The sequence below is a fragment of the Cydia splendana genome, unplaced genomic scaffold, assembly GCF_910591565.1.
Source record: "Cydia splendana unplaced genomic scaffold, ilCydSple1.2 scaffold_68_ctg1, whole genome shotgun sequence".
NCBI lineage: Eukaryota > Metazoa > Arthropoda > Insecta > Lepidoptera > Tortricidae > Cydia > Cydia splendana.
In genome coordinates, this window is record NW_026946898.1 from 27,759 (window position 1) to 49,678 (window position 21,920).

Genomic DNA, 21,920 nt, shown 5'->3' on the forward strand with positions numbered 1-21,920 from the left:
AGTTTTACCGATCAAAAATACTGTGAGGTCAACCGATCTGTCCAATAACAGCGTAAACAACAGCGCCTCGTCTACACCATGCAGCGCGGTGTCGACACCGACTAGCCGTCCTGCTCGCACGCAGGCGCATGCGCCGCGTAAAACGCGCGCTTCCGCCATCCGAACGAAAGAGAAGCTGGCTGCGCTTGTAAGCAAACCGTCAAATTTCAAACAAAAGAACCAGCTACCAAAACCGGAGTCCCAGCGCATACCGACCGCCATGACAATACAAAATGACAACGCAAAAAATGCTGAAATTATCAAACCAAAAAGTGACCAAATTGTGAATGACATTGTACAAACGGATGATTTAAGTAAACAAGTGAATAATACCCCACATAACCCTGTACCGAAAACAAACAGTGAAAGTTCGTCTACCGAGCCCTCTAACAAAGAGACCCAGCCCGAAAAGCCTGGTTGGGAGCCCCCAAAGAGCCGTCACCAACGTCGGCGCAGTCATAAACCTGCCCCCGTATCAATAAAGGGGACCGCAAAAAACACCGAGGTCGCCGGAGTAGAAGTGCTTAGATACTTACACGGGTGCTACTTCAAGTACGATTCAACGCCTGAAAACATTATTAGCCACCTAAGAAGTATTTGTGATGATGTCCAGTACACCGTGGAAGCTATACCATCGAAAAGAAATACTTACAAGTCATTCAAGATAGGCATACCTACAAATGTTTATGACAACTTCCTAACGGCATCTGCATGGCCTTTAAACACCTGCATAACCGATGGCGGCCCTTTCTCCGACCCAGGGAGTCAAGAGCTCCCAATGCAGATGCCAACTAGTAGGACTCCCTCACCTGCAAACCTAAACAATGATAAAAGACCATTGCATAACACCGTACAAATGAAGATTTTACATCAAAACATAAATCGACTAGCAAACAAAACGTATGAAATTGAATCTGAACTACAGATAAGTGATCAAATTGACGTGCTTTGTTTTACTGAGCACTGGCTACAGGCTAATCAAATAGATTCTGTTAACATATTAAACTACAACCTGAGGGCCCAATTCTGCCGATCAACAAAGAACGGTGGAGGGAGCTGTATCTATGTCAGGACCGGAATCCCATGCATCGAGCGAAAAGAAGTCACGGACCTCGGAATTGAATCCCAGTTCGAGATCTGTGCTGTGGAGTGCATCGGACTTGACCTCGTCATCGTGTGTGTATACAGACCCTCGAGCGGTGATGTACCTTTATACCTATCTATGCTAAATAAACTTTTAAGTCTTAATTTTATTCAAAATTATAAGGTGATAATAACTGGTGATATCAACATTGATTTAATACCTAAATGTAGTAATGTAAAATCCCTATTAAATACAGTACATCAATTTAGGTTTAAGCAACTAGTAAATGTACCTACTAGGATAACTAATACATCAAAGACCTGTATCGATCACGCATATAGCAATATAAATAGAAATGACATTAAATCTGTATCGTGTTATGACTTGAATTTATCTGACCATCTCTGTGTATGTATAATTGTTGACATTTCAAATAATCGATTAACTCAATTAAATCACATTTCCAAAAGATCATTCACATTTCAACGAAAAAATGACTTCACTCAGTGTCTAAATTTTTATCAATGGGATCAAATTCTTAATAAAAGTGACTGCCCTAGCAAAACAACTGAACTCTTAATGAATGTCATCAAACATTATTATGATATCTATTTTCCTATAAAAAAACATTTAGTAAAAAATACTGTAAGTGTGTGGGTCAACGAAGCTGTAAAAACTTTACGTAAAAAAAAAGATAAACAAAACTAAACAGGTTTTATCATCGCACTCGCAACCTGACAGCACTGAGTCACGCACCGATCGGCTGACGCTGCAAAGTTTAGAATCTGACTACTGGACAACGTTGAGACAAGTACGTAGTAATTTTATTAACAACCTGATATCGAACAGTAATGGTGATAACATGTGTAGAAGTGTATGGCGGGTAATATCGGCAGAGACGGGCAAAAATATGAAATGCAAGGGCGGTGCAATTGATGTATTTGTTAGTAAGGCTGCGGGCGACAGCGTCGGTCAGCGCGCGGCCGCTGCCGCCGCGCAGCTAAACAGGTATTACATTGATGCGAATGTAAAGAACTCAAACCCGTGCGCTCGCACCGCGCTCGCATATCTAGATCAATACCTACAAAATGCACCGCCTGCACCCTACGTGTTTGAATTTGAACCATTCACGTTGAATGAAATTTTAATAACATGTAAGAAAATTAAACGCAAAAAATCCAAAGACAATAATGACATGTCTACTGAAATTATTGACTGCTTCCCTCCGGTTGTAATCTCATTATTCCTATTATTATTCAATAAGTGCATTCACGCCGGAATATATCCTGATAGCCTAAAGGAAATTAAAGTACAGCCGGTTTACAAAGGCAAAGGTGAAATGCACCTACCTAAACATTTCCGTCCGATATCACTGATACCAGTTATTTCAAAAATATTTGAACGAATGATGAGCAATAGAATAATGAATCATATTACATCTAATAACCTATTAAACCGGCAGCAATATGCCTACCAACCCGGGCGGTCGACGGCGGACGCGGCGCGCGATGTTGTGACGCGGGTGCTGGCACACCTGGAGGGCGGGCGACAGGTCGCAGCGGTGTTCTGCGACCTGTCGCGCGCCTTCGAGATGATCGACCACTCACTCTTGCTAGCCAAACTCTCCCGCTACGGCTTCAGTGGAAGTTTTCATGACGCTGTTACCTCGTTTCTAAGCAATCGAAGACAAGCTACATACGTGCTCAATACGAAGTCAATTCTGGAACCGATAGGATGTTCTGCTGTTCCTCAAGGATTTGTGATGGGCAATAACTTGTTTCTGATCTTAGTAAACGATATCACAACCGCTTGTCCCTACCCCGAGTACGTGATGTTCGCCGATGACACCTGCATCATAGTCAACGCCGATAATTTCGACAACTTAAAATTGAAACTTGCCCATGTAATGCATCAAATGGCCGAGTGGTTTACGGCAAATGGTATGTTACTAAATGTCGATAAGACTAATATAATTCATTTTCAATTAAAAAAGACACACAACCCAATAAATATAAAAGTGAACGATATCACAGTTCCCCAAGTTGACACGACAAGGTACTTAGGGTACATGATCGACGCCGGGCTGACGTGGGCCGCGCACGTCGACCACATGTTCGACAAGCTGTCCTCGGCATGCTACGCCCTGTCCAGACTCGCGCCCACCCTGTCTGCCAATAACCTGCGTAAAGCGTACTTTGGATATTTTCACTCTGTCTTAATCCAAGGAATTGACTTATGGGCCACGTCGGCCACCTGGGAAAGACTCTTTAAATTACAGAAACGTGCCTTACGCATCATTGATCGGAAAACAACTCGACCATCCGGCGAAAGAAATATTTGAAAATCATAAGATCTTAACCTTGCCAAGTATATATATACTGACAGCTTGTGACTACATACGCGAGAACCTACATAACTACCAAACACTAAATAGGACGTCACGTAGGCAACCGCTGCTAATAGCTCCGAACCGGCGGCTGGCGAAGGCCCGTGCAGCGCTCAGTGTTGCCGGGGCGAGCATATAAATAATAAATAATAAATAAATAAATATTATAGGACATTTTTACACAAATTGACTAAGCCCCACGGTAAGCTCAAGAAGGCTTGTGTTGTGGGTACTCAGACAACGATATATATAATATATAAATACTTAAATACATAGAAAACACCCATGACTCAGGAACAAATATCTGTATCATCATACAAATAAATGCCCTTACCAGGATTCGAACCCGGGACCATCGGCTTCATAGGCAGGGTCACTACCCACTAGGCCAGACCGGTCGTCATATATAACCATATATAACATATATAACCATGTTCCTCTAAACATAAAAGAGGCTAAAAGCAACGCAGCATTCTCGAAAAAACTGAAGGCAATATTAATGGACCTAGCATGTTACACTGTCTCAGAGTTTCTGCAAATGACCAACCCGTTGACCCTAACACATCAAATACCTAATATGTAAATCATAACCTGTAGGTATGTTTACTAAAAACAAAGGAATGTAATAAATAATTTTAAGATAATATACTTAATGCATAATGTAAATAATTAATTAATTATGAACTGTGTGTACCTATTGTGTGACTTATAAATATGTATGTGATATTTACGAATAAATGATCTGAAATCTGAAATCTGCACGAGTGATCCTATAAGGGTTCCGTTTTTTCCTTTTGAGGTACGGGACCCTAAAAACTAAAAAAAGTGACATGTGAATTGATTGTAATGAACTCTCTTCCTTTAATATCGTTTTAAATATTGATCCTAGAGAAAAGTGTTCAGATGTTTTTTGCAGGAAATTTTATGTAGATTATTTATTCATAAAACCTATTTTGCTATGGGACACCGTTTACGAGTTATTTACAAAAAACTAAAAAGGGACTTTAAAATTGATTGTAATTAACTTACCGGCTGCTTTGTCTTTTTAAATATTGATCCTAGCGAAAAGTGTTCTACATGTTTCTTGTAGGAAATTTTATGTTTATTATTTATGTGTGATCAACAGGGTAAAGACCGGTAGTGATAACCGAATTGTAAGAGGCACACTGAATATCAATATTAAAATTGAAAGGTCCAGCCTGATGAAGTCTACGCTCCGACCTACTCGAGCCCATGTTCAAAACCCCGAAAGCTTTCAACTCGAGCTCTCTAACCGCTTTGCTTGCCTAGAGAACTTGGCTTCAGTGGACGAAATCAACGACGGGCTAGTGGAAACTGTCCACACAGTAGGGTCTAAGTTTTTTAGACCCCGCCGTAAAGATAGACCTCAGAAATTGACCGAGCAAACCTTAAACCTCATGGCTGAACGACGCTCGCTACAGTTGCAGTCTCCCGATGACGCGGAGTCATATAGGCAGCTCAATAGACGTATATCTAAGTCCTTGCGACATGATCTGCGTCTCTTTAATACTAACCGTATTAAAGAGACTATTGAGCGAAACCAAGGCTCCAAAGTGTTCGCAAAGGACAAAGCAACGCAAGCAAAGCAAGGGTCTATTGGGCAAAGCCAGCTGACAAAGCTGAAACGGGAAGATGGCAGCATAGCGTCGAGCAAAGCGGAGGTTTTAGGTGAGATCGAGAGGTTCTATGGACAGTTATACACTTCGATCGCAAAGCCCGTTGACAGCTTGGTAGGAGATCCAAGAGCCAAGCTGTCCCGACATTATACCGAAGATATCACGGACATCAGTCTGTACGAGATTAGGATGGCCCTGAAGCAGCTTAAGAACAACAAGGCGCCGGGCAAAGACGAAATCACTTCAGAGCTTCTGAGAGCGGGTGGAACACCGGTACTTAAAGTCCTCCAGAAGCTCTTTAATTCCGCCTTGTCCGAGGGCATAACGCCTGAAACATGGAATAGAGGCGAGGTGGTGCTGTTCTTCAAAAAAGGTGATAACAACCTATTGAAGAACTACAGACCCATCACGCTTCTGAGCCATGTCTATAAGCTGTTTTCAAGGGTCATCACGAACCGTCTCGAACACAGACTTGATGACTTCCAGCCTCCCGAACAAGCTGGTTTCCGAAAAGGCTATAGTACCATAGACCACATCCATACGCTGCGGCAAGTTATACAGAAGACCGAAGAGTATAACTTGCCATTATGCTTAGCGTTTGTGGACTATGAGAAAGCCTTCGATTCGGTGGAAACATGGGCGGTGCTTGACTCTCTTCAGCGATGCCATATTGACTATCGGTACATCGAAGTGTTGAAGTGTTTGTATAATAACGCCACCATGTCGGTCCGAGTACAGGAGCAGAGCACGAGGGCGATTCCATTGCTGAGAGGCGTAAGGCAGGGAGACGTTATCTCTCCGAAACTGTTTACTGCCGTAATGGAAGACGCCTTCAAGCTCCTGGAATGGGAAGAACTTGGCATCAACATCAACGGCGAATACATCACTCACCTTCGGTTTGCCGACGATATCGTAGTCATGGCAAAGTCGATGGAGGAACTCAGCATGATGCTCGATGACCTCTACCGAGTTTCACAACGGGTGGGCTTGAAAATGAACATGGACAAGACGAAACTTATGTCAAATGCCAATGTTGTGCCCATCCCAGTCTCTGTTGGGAACTCGGTACTCGAAGTTGTTGACTCGTACATCTACCTAGGACAAGTAGTCCAATTAGGTAGGTCCAACTTCGAGAAAGAGGTCAACCGCCGAATCCAACTCGGTTGGGCAGCGTTCGGGAAACTACGTAATGTCTTTTCGTCCGACATACCTCAGTGCCTCAAGACGAAAGTCTTTAATCAATGTGTGTTACGAGTGATGACTTACGGCTCCGAAACGTGGTCTTTCACTATCGGCCTCATCTCAAAACTCAAAGTCGCTCAACGAGCTATGGAGAGGGCTACGCTCGGAGTTTCTCTACGTGATCGAATCAGAAATGAGGAGATCCGTAGACGAACTAAAGTCACCGACATAGCCCACCGGATTAGCAAGCTGAAGTGGCAATGGGCAGGCCACATTGCACGCAGAGAAGATGGCCGATGGGGTCGAAATGTGCTCGAGTAGAGACCACGGACTAGCAAGCGCAGCGTAGGACGTCCACCCACAAGATGGACAGACGATCTTGTTAAGGTCGCCGGAAGACGCTGGATGCGGGTCGCTTCCAACCGGCACGTATGAAGGTCCAAGGGGGAGGCCTATGTTCAGCAGTGGACGTCTTATGGCTGAGATGATGATGATGATGATGATTTATGTGTAAGATTTGTTTTTGCTATGAGTCATACTTTTCAAATTATTAACGAAAAAATAAAAACAAGGAACCTTAGAATTTATTATAATTAACTTTCCCTCTTTATTATCTTTTTAAATATTGATCCCTGCTAAAAATGTACTGAATCTTTTTTATTGAAAATTTTGTGTAGATTATTAGTTCATTTTTTTTTATATTGGCCACCGTTTACGAGTTATTTACGAAAAACTAAAAAAAAGGGACCTTTAATATCACATATCTCACTTCCAGTCAAGAATTCGATCAAGCAACCGGCAAATTCGGATTCAGCGGGGTCTAATTAGGTTAAAAAACCCGGTTGCCAAAAAGTAATATGTTTTGCCAGTAGAAATCGATTTTTACAAAAATGTGACCAGTCTAAATTATTCAATTTGATTAATTTTATAGCCTTTTAAAATATGTTTACACAATTTATCAATCGTGACTGAATTCCGGATTGGTTAGATGGGTGTGTGCCTTTGCTGCCCAACTTGTTATAAAATGACAATATGACGGACGAATGTCTGAAATGTCACCGTATTTAAGAATTATTTTGCTTTTCTTCGTAAGTATGTTGAAAAACATTGTGTGTATAACATATTTGCATATTTATACTGTGATTACCCATTTTATGAAACGTCCGCTAAACTAGCACAGGTCCGACGCTGACAGTGGTCACGGGCGTACTGGCGTGAGGAATAGGCGCAAGGTATTGCCGCGTAGGGTGTAATTTAGTAGGCAAAATGTTGAATTCATCAAATGATGAATGAAAAAATTAACGTATCGATAAAAGGACAAGCAATAATGAAGATTTACTTAAAAGCTATCGACTGAAGTAAGTTTCATATACATTTTCGTCCTAGTACTTCTAACATAAGGAAATAAAGACAGTGTTAGGCATGTTTTCAACTTAAGATTCTATCGAGAAAATAATGAGCCGTCGTGGTTCTGACAAGCAATAACGTAGTTCAAGGACTGAAGTTATACATACTAGAAAATAATGCATGAAATCCATGTAAAAGTCTGTAAATATGGTGACAAAAAAGTGCATTTTACTACACACTTCGCCTTAATGTAGACAATTTGATGTAGATTACTTATGTGTCAGAACATTTATTGCTACAAGTCACCGTATACGAGTTATTTATAAAAAACTACAAAGGGACCTTAAACCCGATGACTGATCAGTTCATCAGCGTCACATAACATAAATTGACCTCCGCATTGGATAGACAGCAACATTGAATGTTCCAGTAATCAAAGAAACTTAATTGCTAAATTGGAAATCAAAATAACTAAAATGGGCCAGAATCACCAATTTTAAACTACTACGATTAGTGCTCATCGATGTTAGTGTCGTAAGCGCCATCGACAATAAGGTCCCTTTTCATAGATAATACCACATATAGTGTGTACGTGGTTCGCAAACCTGCTGCGAGCGGTACGCGAGCGGCTCGCAGCGAGCCGACGTTTACAACGTACTCATTTCTGAACCCGTAACGTTGCACGTAACTGTAACCGTTACTGTTGCCAAAAACATAGTCTGTACGTGGCTCGCGAGCCTGCAACGAACGCTACACGAGCGGCTCGCAGCGAGCCGATGTTTGCAACGTACTCATTTCTGAACCCGTAACTTTGCACGTAACTGTAACTGTTACTGTTGCCAAAAACATAGTGTGTACGTGGCTCGCGAGCCTGCAACGAACGCTACACGAGCGACTGGCAGCGAGCCGACGTTTACAACGTACTCATTTCTGAACCCGTAACGTTGCACGTGTTAGAATATTGTTATTCTATGTACAAATTGTATTACGTATAAAACTGACCTGTTTCTCTTTGACGTTCAATGTTGATAATATATTACACTATTTAAACACTTAACACAACATTACGTGAATTTTACAGAATTTGCTATTTATGTGGGTAGGTACGATACGAAACCACCGTTGACAAGAGAAACAGTAAGTCTGTTAACTTACTACTTAAATTTGTAAACTACTTTGAAGTAATTATATTTTGAATTAATATTACTGATTAATAATTATGTATAACGGAGTTTATTGAAAATATATTCTAATAGTTTTATTCTGCATGATTCGATAAATGGACGAGGTACATGAGAAACTACTTCTGTGACGTCACTTATCGAATGACAAGTGGCATGATCAACCAGTTCCCAGGTAGAAATTGGTATAAAAAAGACCGACCCATCCATTACTGATCATTCTGCTTTGAGCACAAGGACCGGAAAACCCCTCTTTACGCTTAATCCTATCAATTCGGTAACCCAATCGATTCGGTTACCTTATCATTCGGTAACCCTATCATACTGTTACCTGATTGTAATGGTAACCTTATTGAAACGGTAACCCTAACCTTTAACCGAGTTAATCTCAAAACCCCATCGCGATAGGGTTTTTGTTAAGGGTTTTTAACAGGTTTTCATTCAGTTATGGTAACCTTTATTATCGGTTGCTTACTGGTTTGCTACATTAAAGTAGTTTTAGTGATGTGCCGTCAGAACTAAAAAAAATACTAAAAAAATTGTTTATTTTGTTTACTTTATTTATATTTTGTTGATTTTATTGACTTTATTTATTAAATTTATTAAATTTATTAAATTTATTAAATTTATTAAATTTACTAAATTTATTAAATTTATTAGATTTATTAAATTTATTAAATTTATTAAATTTATTTAATTTATTTAATTTATTTAATTTATTTAATTTATTTAATTTATTTAATTTATTTAATTTATTTAATTTATTAAATTTATTAAATTAATTAAATTTATTAAATTTATTAAATTTATTTAATTTATTTAATTTATTTAATTTATTTAATTTATTTAATTTATTTAATTTATTTAATTTATTTAATTTATTAAATTTATTTAATTTATTAAATTTATTTAATTTATTAAATTTATTTAATTTATTTAATTTATTTAATTTATTTAATTTATTTAATTTATTTAATTTATTTAATTTATTTAATTTATTTAATTTATTTAATTTATTTAATTTATTTAATTTATTTAATTTATTTAATTTATTTAATTTATTTAATTTATTTAATTTATTTAATTTATTTAATTTATTTAATTTATTTAATTTATTTAATTTATTTAATTTATTTAATTTATTTAATTTATTTAATTTATTTAATTTATTTAATTTTTTAATTTATTTAATTTATTTAATTTTTTAATTTATTTAATTTATTTAATTTATTTAATTTATTTAATTTATTTAATTTATTTAATTTATTTAATTTATTTAATTTATTTAATTTATTTAATTTATTTAATTTATTTAATTTACTTATTTTAATTATTTTAGTTATAATATAATAATATTTATAATAAGAACACACCACACAGGTAGGTATAAAGATAAACAAAGGAAAGGCAAAAAAACTTGTTTGTGTTGGAGTTGGAGGCTTCATAGACCGCCCATGCCAACCTCGGTTATTCAATAATAAGTTGAATTTAAGTGTGCGTAAAGATTACAATCGTTTGAACTGGTCAAAAACCTCATAATGAGGTAACTGAATAGACTGGGTTTTTATTTCGGTTACCGGTAACAGAGGTTAACTCGATCTGATACGGTTACCGAATCAAAGTGTTACCTTATTAAGCGGTTACCGTTATGGTAGGGGTTTTTATAAACACCTCTAAAATAACCCTATGAAAAACCCCGGTTAAGGTAACCGGTTCCTGTCCCTGAATACAACTTGGATAGCTTCTAGCAAAATGCACCTTAATTTTTTTGTGTGGAGACGTACTATTTCAAATTGTGTCGTGGACCAAATAATATTATCGTAAGAAGCGTCACGAGTGGTTGATGCCATTATTCGATCACACTGTGAATATAAAATTCTCACCTTTAAGTATGATTTCTATTTTGCTAGGTTGTGGTAAGTATGTGCGTGATATTTTTTTGATATGAAAAGTAAACCGAGAACTTAGTGGTAAAGTTCATGACTGTTGACGGATAGTTATGACTTAGTTTTAATCATGTGCAATTGTGCATTCCTTTGATTACTTAAAATGACTTCACGTCCAAAATTAACTAGTCAAAACGAAACGTAAACGTAATGAGTGAAAATTGTGTGTTTCTATTAGAAGAACCTAAATGGTGATTATTTTAACCTCATCGAAGCAGAAGGAATCCTTTTGTGGTCATTTTTGCAGTCAGATTTTAGAGTTTACAGTACCTACAGAACAATTTTAAATTTAGACCCGACATTTAATTTTTCAATAAGTCTGTGATTCAGGGATAAGTATGTTGTTTGCGATGTGTATCTGTCAAAGGGCCATTATGATTATCAAATTGAATTTGATGAACAATGATAAATTAATTTAAAATTAATTGATTAACTTTGGATTCGATTTGACACTTGATTTGACTTACTTATCACTCAATGGGTTAAGATAATTTTGCATATTGCATGATTAATAATAGCTGAGTAAGCAGTCTGAGAAGGATATTATTCATTGATTTATTAAAACACTATACCTATTTAAAGGGACACATTTTGGGATTAGATTTCTCTACGTAGGTATACCACTTTCCGCGTTGGTTTTATGACATTGTCTTAAGAAACGAAACGTGAAGTTCATGCCTCTTTGAGGATAGTTTATTTGAGAGGTTCATCACTTGAGTTGGCGGTCGCAACCGGAACCTGAGTTGTCCAGAGGGCGTTTGAGGGCTGGGTGCTGGAGGGCACAGTCCTTTTCGTAACTGCAATTCATGGGGGTTTCGGACCGGGCGATGAGGCTAGCTGTGTGTTGGAACCAAGCTGTTGTAAAGCCAAGGTGTTGGCACTGTTATTTGGAAGTTGGTGTTGACTTGTAGGCATTGGTTGATGTATGTGAAAAGAAAGTATTAATGATTAATTATGTGTGTATGCCAAAGAAAAAAAAACGTGTCAATGATTATGTGCAGATAGACACATTTTTAGTTTTTCGCTCGACACTCAAAGCTGTGTTTCGCGCGTGCGTCCATTAGGGACAAAACACACGCAACGTGATTTTAAACAAATTTTAAAACTCCTCATATTATGGTTAAAATTATTCTTCCCCTTAAATGTGAAGGCAAATGACAGAATGTCTACGGTTTTGGCATGCTATTTTAGTATTTTTCCGTAGAAGGCAGCAAAAATGAGACTTGTAAAAAAAGGGAAAATAACGCTTTGTCTATTACACTTATTATCCAAAATTATTAAAGTATGTTACTACGTACGCTATTACGCACGTTATGGAACTAGTACAAAAAGTTGTTCGTACTACTTACAGTAATTATAATGTTCCTTATGATCTTTTACGAAACTAGTTGTCGATATTTAGCGAATAGAGTCGAACGCATTTATTTTCTGTTTGATCGATAAAGAAGTTAGCAAAATTTGAGTACCTACAGAGGTTTGATTTAGAATAGAAATTCTGCCACTAATACGTGTTACGCTAGATCGTTCGTTGTAAAACGAGTTGTGAACTTCTTTATTAATTTCATGCATGTTCAACCTTTTTGAACCTCTTTGAGAGCTATTTGGTTTTTGAAGTATTGTGTCAGTCAGCTAAAGACAAGTCGTGTTAGTGTGTAAATATCACATAATGATCAAGTTTTCTTGCCTTTTTCTTAATAAAAATTATGAAAGCGATAAAAAAAATACAATTTGGTTTTCGTAGAAAGTATAATACTGGACTTACCTGATAATATATCAAGTTTTGAAAATTTCTCAAGCTGTCTTGTAAATGTGTTGTCCGTACAGAAGGAATAAAATAGAGAAGTCGGTTTAAACTGAACTGAACGCAATTTTTGTACGTGTTTAATACGAGAATCGAATAAGTAAACTGTCGTAGTCCTATTCCGAAACTTAAAATTACGTGTCGATTAATTACAATATGCTTCTTTTTGTTTATGGAATTAATGATTGTGTTTAGGAATACACAAATAATTAATGGTGCCAAAATTTAATCAAAATATTCAGGGTATGGTAGAAAGCTGGTTTGAAATCAATTGACCTGGCTCAATCTTTTTATAGGCGGGTGATTTAAATCAAACTTACTAAACATTTAAACCATGAGATAACGGAGATGATACACGCGTCTTGGGTGAGAGGCCATTGTGTGCGTGCGGCCAAGTATCTTTTAAACGGATAAACTAATTTCATCGCTGTTTTCTGTGATCCTAGCTAACATTTTGAGGTAATGATTAAAATGGCAAATAGATCTGGATCAAGGTATCAATGAAATCAAATAAGAAAATCTATTAGTAGGAACACTAAACTTTTAGGGCATACTAAACGTTTAAGTAAAGAATAGGTGCGCAGATAATGTTCATAAAATCTGTTAAATATGGAAAACCATTTATTATCGAGAACTCAATACAAGATGTGTTTCAACTGAGGGGAATCTCTGTGGTGAGGTTCATTTAAAAGCTAGTTTGTATTGTATCTTTATGTTTCACGCTGTTTGGATTATGGTGATATTATTTTCACGCTGTTGCATTTTAAGTCTCTTAATGAATTTTTCGAAATGTATCTCTACCCCATTTCCGTTGAAATATGGCCTGATTGAATATCGTGATGCTACTGATGCTGAACTTGTTCTTTCACAACAATGATCTATGTGCGTGTTATTGAAAGAGTTGGGTTGAGTTGCCTGTCAGTATCCAAAAGTTATGGAGGAACTTACTTTGGTCAGGAAGGCCGAGCAATGAGCTTATTAGATACCTCAGATTGTTGTATTCTGTCCGCAGATGTATGCAGTGATGCATACAATGTCAGGATGCCGTGGTGGTGCAGATGATCTGCGCTCTACAGTCTCTTTTGGAAGAAGAAGATCTCATCTTCGCTCTAGTCTACCAGTGAAAATCATAAAGGGGGATGGATAATGTACGGAGGGACCCGTACAATGTCAGGTTGGCCGTGTCGGAGAATGGCTGAAATGTGCCATCTATCGGCTTCAAGAGGCGTTTTGTCATACAAACCTTGACAAATAGAGCAAACTAGGGTGTTACGTACACTTGAGTGGCGTTCGACGCAGTTCCGCCAAGACGTCATAGAGTGCGCTGTTAAAACAATTGAAGTCCAGAACAATTGAAGTTATGCTGTCAATCAATCTTCAGAAGGAGCACGATGAGAACGAACGGGAGAGGATGACGTCTGTGGCCGTTCCTGGGTCAAATCCACTGGTTTGCTTAAGATAAGAAACGTATCACGTGCTGTGATATGTAATGAGTCTCGTGCAGTAAAGATTGTGAGTTAAACATCGTATTTCATTGAAGGCCCTCGTCATCCACGATTGAAGGTTCTGATGTGCTGCCGATAGTATGATACGCCCACAATTCCCGACATACTTATATAATTTCAGACGAATTTGGAAGCTGTGGGAAGTCGTCTGAAAGCTGTCTCCGGTGCTCGTAGAAGAGACAAGGACATCGCTTTGCCCACCTTTAACCCCGCTACAAGCGACAGTGGAGCAGAGTCCTGGTGTTCCACGAAGCTATGGTCAAGTAGAAAGATGTGTAGCAACTGTAATTAATGCTTACCACAATGTGCAGTGATTCGTCAGATTGGCCGAACGATCTTTATGTTATGTAGGTAAATATATAATATATGTTACTCTATATTCGAATAATTAATATTTATTGGTCAAAATCACTTAAAAGTGATTGATTAAAGTTATTCAATGATTGATTATTTTTAATTGGATTTGTAGCGATGTAGTTGAACACTTTCGCTGGTCGGCCTTTCATTTGGTGTTTTTCTGTCTCACTAGCAGCGAGTGAATGAGATTGACATGTCGAGATGTTTGGCAAAGTGTTGAGTTAGTTAAAGTACTCCGCTGGTCGGCCATTTGTTTGGTGTTTGTTCATTTCATTAGCAGCGGGTGAATGGGACAAACGTGTCTAGATATCTGGCAAGTGGTCAAAGTTAATATGATTTTAATCAATCACTATCCTATGATTATGCTATGGTGTTTTTTATTATTCTCCTTATTTATTTCTCCTCTTAAGTTAGGTTATTTATAATATGAATATAAAAGTAAAATATAAAAACATTTACAAAACAATATAAAATACATATAAACACATTATAAAAATGTTTTTTTATTATTATTAATATTATTGATTAATTGTGTAGGTACTTCGAGAACGAAGTACATGTCAGTATGGCCGTGTTAGAATATTGTTATTCTATGTACAAATTGTATTACGTATAAAACTGACCTGTTTCTCTTTGACGTTCAATGTTGATAATATATTACACTATTTAAACACTTAACACAACATTACGTAAATTTTACAGAATTTGCTATTTATGTGGGTAGGTGCGATACGAAACCACCGTTGACAAGAGAAACAGTAAGTCTGTTAACTTACTACTTAAATTTGTAAACTACTTTGAAGTAATTATATTTTGAATTAATATTACTGATTAATAATTATGTATAACGGAGTTTATTGAAAATATATTCTAATAGTTTTATTCTGCATGATTCGATAAATGGACGAGGTACATGAGAAACTACTTCTGTGACGTCACTTATCGAATGACAAGTGGCATGATCAACCAGTTCCCAGGTAGAAATTGGTATAAAAGGGACCGACCCATCCATTACTGATCATTCTGCTTTGAGCATTCTGCATTCTGCTTTGCCCTGCAGCACTGAGTTAATCATCGCCAAAGGAGTATTGAAAGTTAAGTAAATACTATGTTGGTAATTATTGTAATAATTATGTACTTAATTGATTAATTGGATGTATTAATTAATTAATAATTAATTAAATCATCTAATAGTGATTATGTATAAGTTGTTGATGATAAGGTTAATAAATTGGATTATTTAATTTAATAAAACAGTTTTATTTTCAATTACATCTGTTTATTATTTTATTTATCTTACTTAAAACTTAAATAGTACCCAGTTATTGATTTAGCAGCTTTACATAATTATGAATCAAGGTAAATAAATAACTTCCTGACAAGTATTACCTTGAAAGTAATATTTACTATTAATTTTGAGTTTTTTTATATTTAATATTTTTTCTAATTATCCATTTATCTAACACATGTAACTGTAACTGTTACTGTTGCCAAAAACATAGTGTGTACGTGGCTCGCGAGCCTGCAATGAACGCTACACGAGCGGCTCGCAGCGATCCGACGGTTGTCGGTTTTTGCCGCGAACCAAAGGACGCTTGCACTGCGCTCGTGGACGTCAAGATCAGTTGTTGCTAGCCGCTGCGAACAGCTATATATCGAGTATTTCTTCGTCATGAGTGAATGGTCAGAGGATAAATGTATTTTGCTGATCGCCTACAGGGAAAATAGTGTACTATGTAGTACTAAGTATTCTATGGCACTACTTTCCCGATACATTCTATGAATCCCACATCTTCGTGGCCGTTTATGATCATCGAGTAGGCATCTAGTATGTATTCTGCACAAGCGAGAAATACTCGTCCGACATCGTGGAGTTACAAACCAAAACTGCGGAGAGATCCGGTTTGTCAGTGGCCTTCTCGTACACACTAGAACCTCGAATCTGTTTGGTTACAGTTACCTACAGCCAGAGATGGGCATTAATCGATTAATTTTTTAGTTAACTAATCAATCGATTAAAAATATCAATCGTCATTTTTTAATCGCGATTAATTTAGTTGCGATTAAATTAGTTGTGAGAATATACAACTAACAACTAAATTAGTTTTAGTTTCAATCGACTAAATTTCACGGTTAAATCTATATTAAAACTATGTCATCGCTGTTTTTTGCATTTTTTATTTAACTTGCAATATGTAACTAAAAGTTGGTATGTATGTACATTGGAGGCACTCGTATGTTGTACCTGTGTTGGTTTGGGTAGAATCTTGCAGCTTTTTTCGAAGCAGATACCTTCAACCGATTGAGCTAAAATTATGTATACACGTTTAATTTGAAATGCTTGAATGACAATGTAATATTATGGGCAATAATATAACGATATATGTGTAGTATATATCGTTATATTATGGATACAGGTAGATTGGTGCATTATTAATACTTAAGTTGTACACGATACTGAGTAAATCTTAGACAAAGAAATTATCAATATTCTGCTGTCGCTGTCAATAATAAAACTCTTTTTAGTGTAACAACAAAATACAAAGTTTTATTTATAAAATTGTGTTTTAAGTGTCAATGCACAAAGTACCCAATTTTTTTTACCCTTAGATAAGAGAAATTTTACACTCCATAAAAATGGTCAAAATATCGCAAGTAACACATGTGCTATTTCATTTTTATACATGCGTTAAGATGTCCTAATCTGCTGGCTGTCAACATAGCCATACCGAGGTTTTCCATTTAATTTGCTTCTAACATTAGTCGCGGAAAAAATAGTCTAACTAATTAGTCGATTACAAAAATTAGTTGTCCGTAATCAATCGGCAACTAATTTAGTTGCAACTAAATTAGTTGCAACTCTATACAACTACGATTGATTAGTCGTCGTTTTCAATCGTCAGTCGCAATTAATTATTTTAGTCTTAATCGTTAATCGTTAGTCGATTACATTTTGCCCATCTCTGCCTACAGCTCGCAAAATGAGTACGCTCGGTGAAAGCGTTCCGGCGATGTCGCGAGCTGAAACTGTAACATGCGTACACACTAGAACCTCGTTACTGTATCTGTTCGGTTACAGTTACAGCTCGCAAAATGAGTACGTTCGGTGAAAGCGTTCCGGCGACGTCGCGAGCCTAAACTGTAACATGCGTACACACTAGAACCTCGTACTGTATCTGTTCGGTTACAGTTACAGCTCGCAAAATGAGTACGCTCGGTGAATGCGTTCCGGCGACGTCGCGAGCCGAAACAGTAACACGTGTACACACTAGAACCTCGTTACTGTATCACGCATGTTCCGTTACAGCTCGCTAGTGAGTACCCGGCTTTAATGATGCCACACGCTTTACACGTATGTCATGATTTATTTATGTTTACATTAAAGATAGCAGTTGAATAATAATTTTAATGTGGCAACATTAGTGCGTTACCCCGATTAATACAGGGGTAGTTGGGAAAATAACATTATACTACTGGCAACACGGTAGGTAGTGGGGACACGGTGCCAGTTGGACAGGCTCGGGCAGTTCGTTCACTTGGGTCGAGGCAGTCAAAGAAGACACATCGTGAAGGATTGGCCAGATCCCAGTAACTGCAAGTACCTCCATTGTTGTATTATTAATAGTAGAGTAACCATACTAGAAGAACCTTTAGCAAATCAGAAGTGTTAACGTACCACTAACCCACAATGGGATTGTAAAGTTTATTTTCTCAAAAATGGACGGCAAAGTCGACTTTGCCGTTTAAAAAATAGGTCGCGAAGCGAATAGTTTATGGTCAGTCAAAAATTAAAAAGTTAAAAACATTGCAGTCTCGATTTTGGGACTGCAATGTTGCATACAAATTCCATTATTTGTCGAGTTCCAAACTTTTTAAAAGTTGAAATGGCCATATCAAATGAAGGCACAGGCCCATTAAACAGCCAAACAGATGATTAGTACCGCGACTATTTAGCTGTCTCAAATAGGTTGGCGTATTTTCGGCAGAAAAATACACTTCTATTTAAAAAGGCGGCAAAGCTAATTTTTTCAATTGTTTCTACTTTTTTCTGTGAAAATATATACGTAAGAACGTTGCTTTTGTAAAATATTTCTATGATATTTATATTTCTTGCACCATTTTTGAGAAAAGCACTATATATGACTCGGCTGGAAGGCTACTTGCTGGCTTCGGATTCAATTAAACGGACTCCCAAGGTCGTCCGTTTAAAACGAATCCTCAGCCTGCAAGTAGCTACTTCCGAGCCTCGACAATAATGTACTATTTGAATCCTACGTTTTATGAAACGTAAGTTATAGAATTAAAAATAATTTTATTTCATGAGTTTGGGACGATTACATGTTTCAGATATAAGTTTGTGGTGATTGCTTGTAAGTACATAACTACCTACATATTTATAAGAAATTTTCGAAAAGAATGCATGATGAAGTTGCAGGTAGTTTTAAAACTCCCGAGTAAATAATAGTCATTACAAGTATCTCATATTGCTTCTTCGTTAGCAACTGAATTTTAATGAATTTACATTTTGCTGTTTTGAGTTAGAAAATTAAGGATTAACGACTATAGAGGTAACGTTATGTGATGGACTCCATAGTCCTATAGTCCATCCGGTACCAGTATCAGTACCTATAGTGTGTTTTAAAAAGCGTTTTGTCGGATATTAGATGATGCAGAAAGAAAGGTTCATGTGGATCTTCAAACGTTTAACTTAGAAAAGACAAGTTTTGATTATAACAATTATTAACTTACGAGTAGGTGACTACAGCGTAATGATAATACGTTAACACGTTCACTGCGTTACGGGGGCTTTTGAACCCCGTACGATGTCATCATTCAGTGCGGAGACTAAAAATCGTGTTTACTCGCTGGTGCGGAAGCTGTATCTTGGATATTTTTATGACTATGATAAAGACAAATATACATTTGAGTTTCTTGTCAAAAGTATAACCAAGTGGTATATTCAAAATATACGAGGTCTCAGGAACCCCGTACCGACCAGGGAACAAATTTCGCCTTCTAGTGCGATACGGGTTCCAGTGAACCCCGTATAGATTTCAGCTGGCCCGTACGGGGTTATGACCACAAAGTCACTAGTGCAGTCAGCATTGCAAGACTTCTTATCGATAAATTAAAAATAATGCATTTGGGACGCATGCTAGAATGGTGTTATTGCAAAAACAATGTAGTTAACAATTGGTATAATTTAGAACAAGTAATATACTTCACAAGATATCATATCACTGAATGTGATGTATTGTTGACGGCTGCTCAGTAATTAATTTTTACACCAATCAGTTCCAGACATGTTGTGTCCGAAAGTGACGTTTTTAATGTTAAAACTTTAGGTTTCAACCTGGAAAACGATGTCTAATTATTACTATAGTAAGCATTAAAATATCGTTTGCTTTATTTCCCATCACTATCAATTTATCGACAGGGTGCATTACATTTGTTATAATTACTTTTCATATATTATAGTTTGATATATCGTTATTTTGAATAACGTAATAAATGGCATACTACCGTAATACCTAATTAACGGTATACATAATGTTATTATTGGTATAATGGTCATAAGGTATATTTACACTTCGTCTAATATACATTGCTATATTTATTACATACTCTAAAGCATATTATTTGTTATAACAAGTGACATCACATAATTATTTATGTAGCATAATAGTTGCATGACATAAATGGGTTAGGTTAGGTTGGAACTGCGACTCCGCACAAACGAATAACTACCTAACAAAAGGAGGGTTAGGTTAGGTTAGAACTATGACCCTCTGTAGAATAAAATATTCTATCAAAAAAGTGGTTTAGGTTAGGTTTGAACTGCGGTCCCCGCAGAACAAAATCCGTGAAAAAATAGGTTAGGTTAGGTTAGAACTGCGACCTCCCTAGAATAAAATAGCTAGCAAAAGCAGTAGGTCTGCGTACTAGTTATAAAAAGTATGTAAAACTTTACGTTATCAGTAAATGAAATATGACAAAAAATTTTATACGATATATGTATTTATACTTGATAAAATTGTATGAAGTATTACGTTATACAAAAATATAATATAACAAATGTCATTATAAAACATGTCTATATACTATTTGAAAATTATATTACATTAGGCATTATATCAATGAAAGTTTTGATGAAATCACTATATAATAAAGGGAACGTATAATAAAAATTACATTATAACATACAATAATATATCAAATGGCGTTATAACAAATGTATGATAGTTTTTTTATAATTATATTAAACATTACACACCCTTATCGACATAAATAAGGTATGTGCGTTACGGGGTTTGCTAAGCCCCGTAGTTTTTCAATTTTAGTGCGATACGGGGAGTAAATAACCCCGTCTTTTCATTTCTCTATAATTTCATATGTTTTTATCGTATCTACGTGCGAAGGGAACATGACGTAGGTAATTTCGTACTCTTTATATTTGTCAGAAAAAAAATTATACAATAAAATATTTCAGGACTTTATAGCAGTTTTAACATACTTGGGTGTACGGGGCACTTTTATACCCGTAACGCACCAAGGTGTAAACCACTACGGGGCGGATTAGGCCTCGTAACGCACTACATTTTGGGTAAAGGTTTTGGCTTACCGCAGTGAACGTGTTAAAATGGTTTAAATAATGTAGGAGCTTGTAAATTCAATTAAAGTTGCAAGCGCTTAAAGTAGGCTGCGATGCCGGCTAACATGAGGCCGCCGCATTTTTGTTTAGTTTAGTAAAAAAAAAACCACTTTAGAGATGAATTGATATTTAACGTTTGCGTATCATCGATTATTGTGACCATGAGTTTATGATAAATAAGTAAACGCTATTTTTGATGACACTATAGGACCGATTTTCAGACAACCGATAAGATTGATTTTTGTTTGACGTGAGCGTACGTCGAGGTAGTTGAGAATTGGATGAAATTAATGTTTCTTTTTGACGTGAGTGTGCGTCATTGAAATTGAAAATTATTTAATGCGAACATGCGACTGATAATTTTTAAAGTGTCGTATGACTAGTAGTGTCTAAGGACCTGGGGGCCTAGCCAAAACGCATTTCGAAAAAAGATATCGCTAACGAATCGATAAAAAATGTATGGGAATGACAGGTACCGTAGATGAGTCTGTCGAAAAATATTAACGAATACAAAAATGTTAGCCAAGTTGCAATGTTGTAACGAAACGCAAAACTTTCGTTACCGGGATTCGACATCTGTCATACATTGTCTAGCCAAGTGACACTTTTGACAAGCGTTATCGCCTCCTAGGTGTCGATATGTAGCGCGAGCTATCCCCTTGCAGATAACTTACCGAAGCACAAGAAAATACCGAATAATAGTGTTTGTAAATTAGAATTTCTAATAAAAAGCATACTTCAACATTATTGTGGGCGGCGAACAACGCGGAAGTGTCGCTTAGACGCAGGCGCCGTCTGAAAAA

At 36.7% G+C, this 21,920-nt stretch overlaps 1 protein-coding gene across 1 annotated transcript; it reads left to right on the forward strand.

Moving 5' to 3' along the window:
• Positions 1 to 259: 259 nt before the first annotated feature.
• LOC134805828 (uncharacterized) lies at positions 260 to 6,811 on the forward strand. The gene is given in 5 exon segments (XM_063779036.1): positions 260 to 1,243; positions 1,836 to 1,934; positions 2,586 to 3,063; positions 3,157 to 3,313; positions 4,600 to 6,811. Coding segments are annotated over 5 exon segments (3,930 nt in total).
• The last annotated feature ends 15,109 nt before the right edge of the window (positions 6,812 to 21,920 follow it).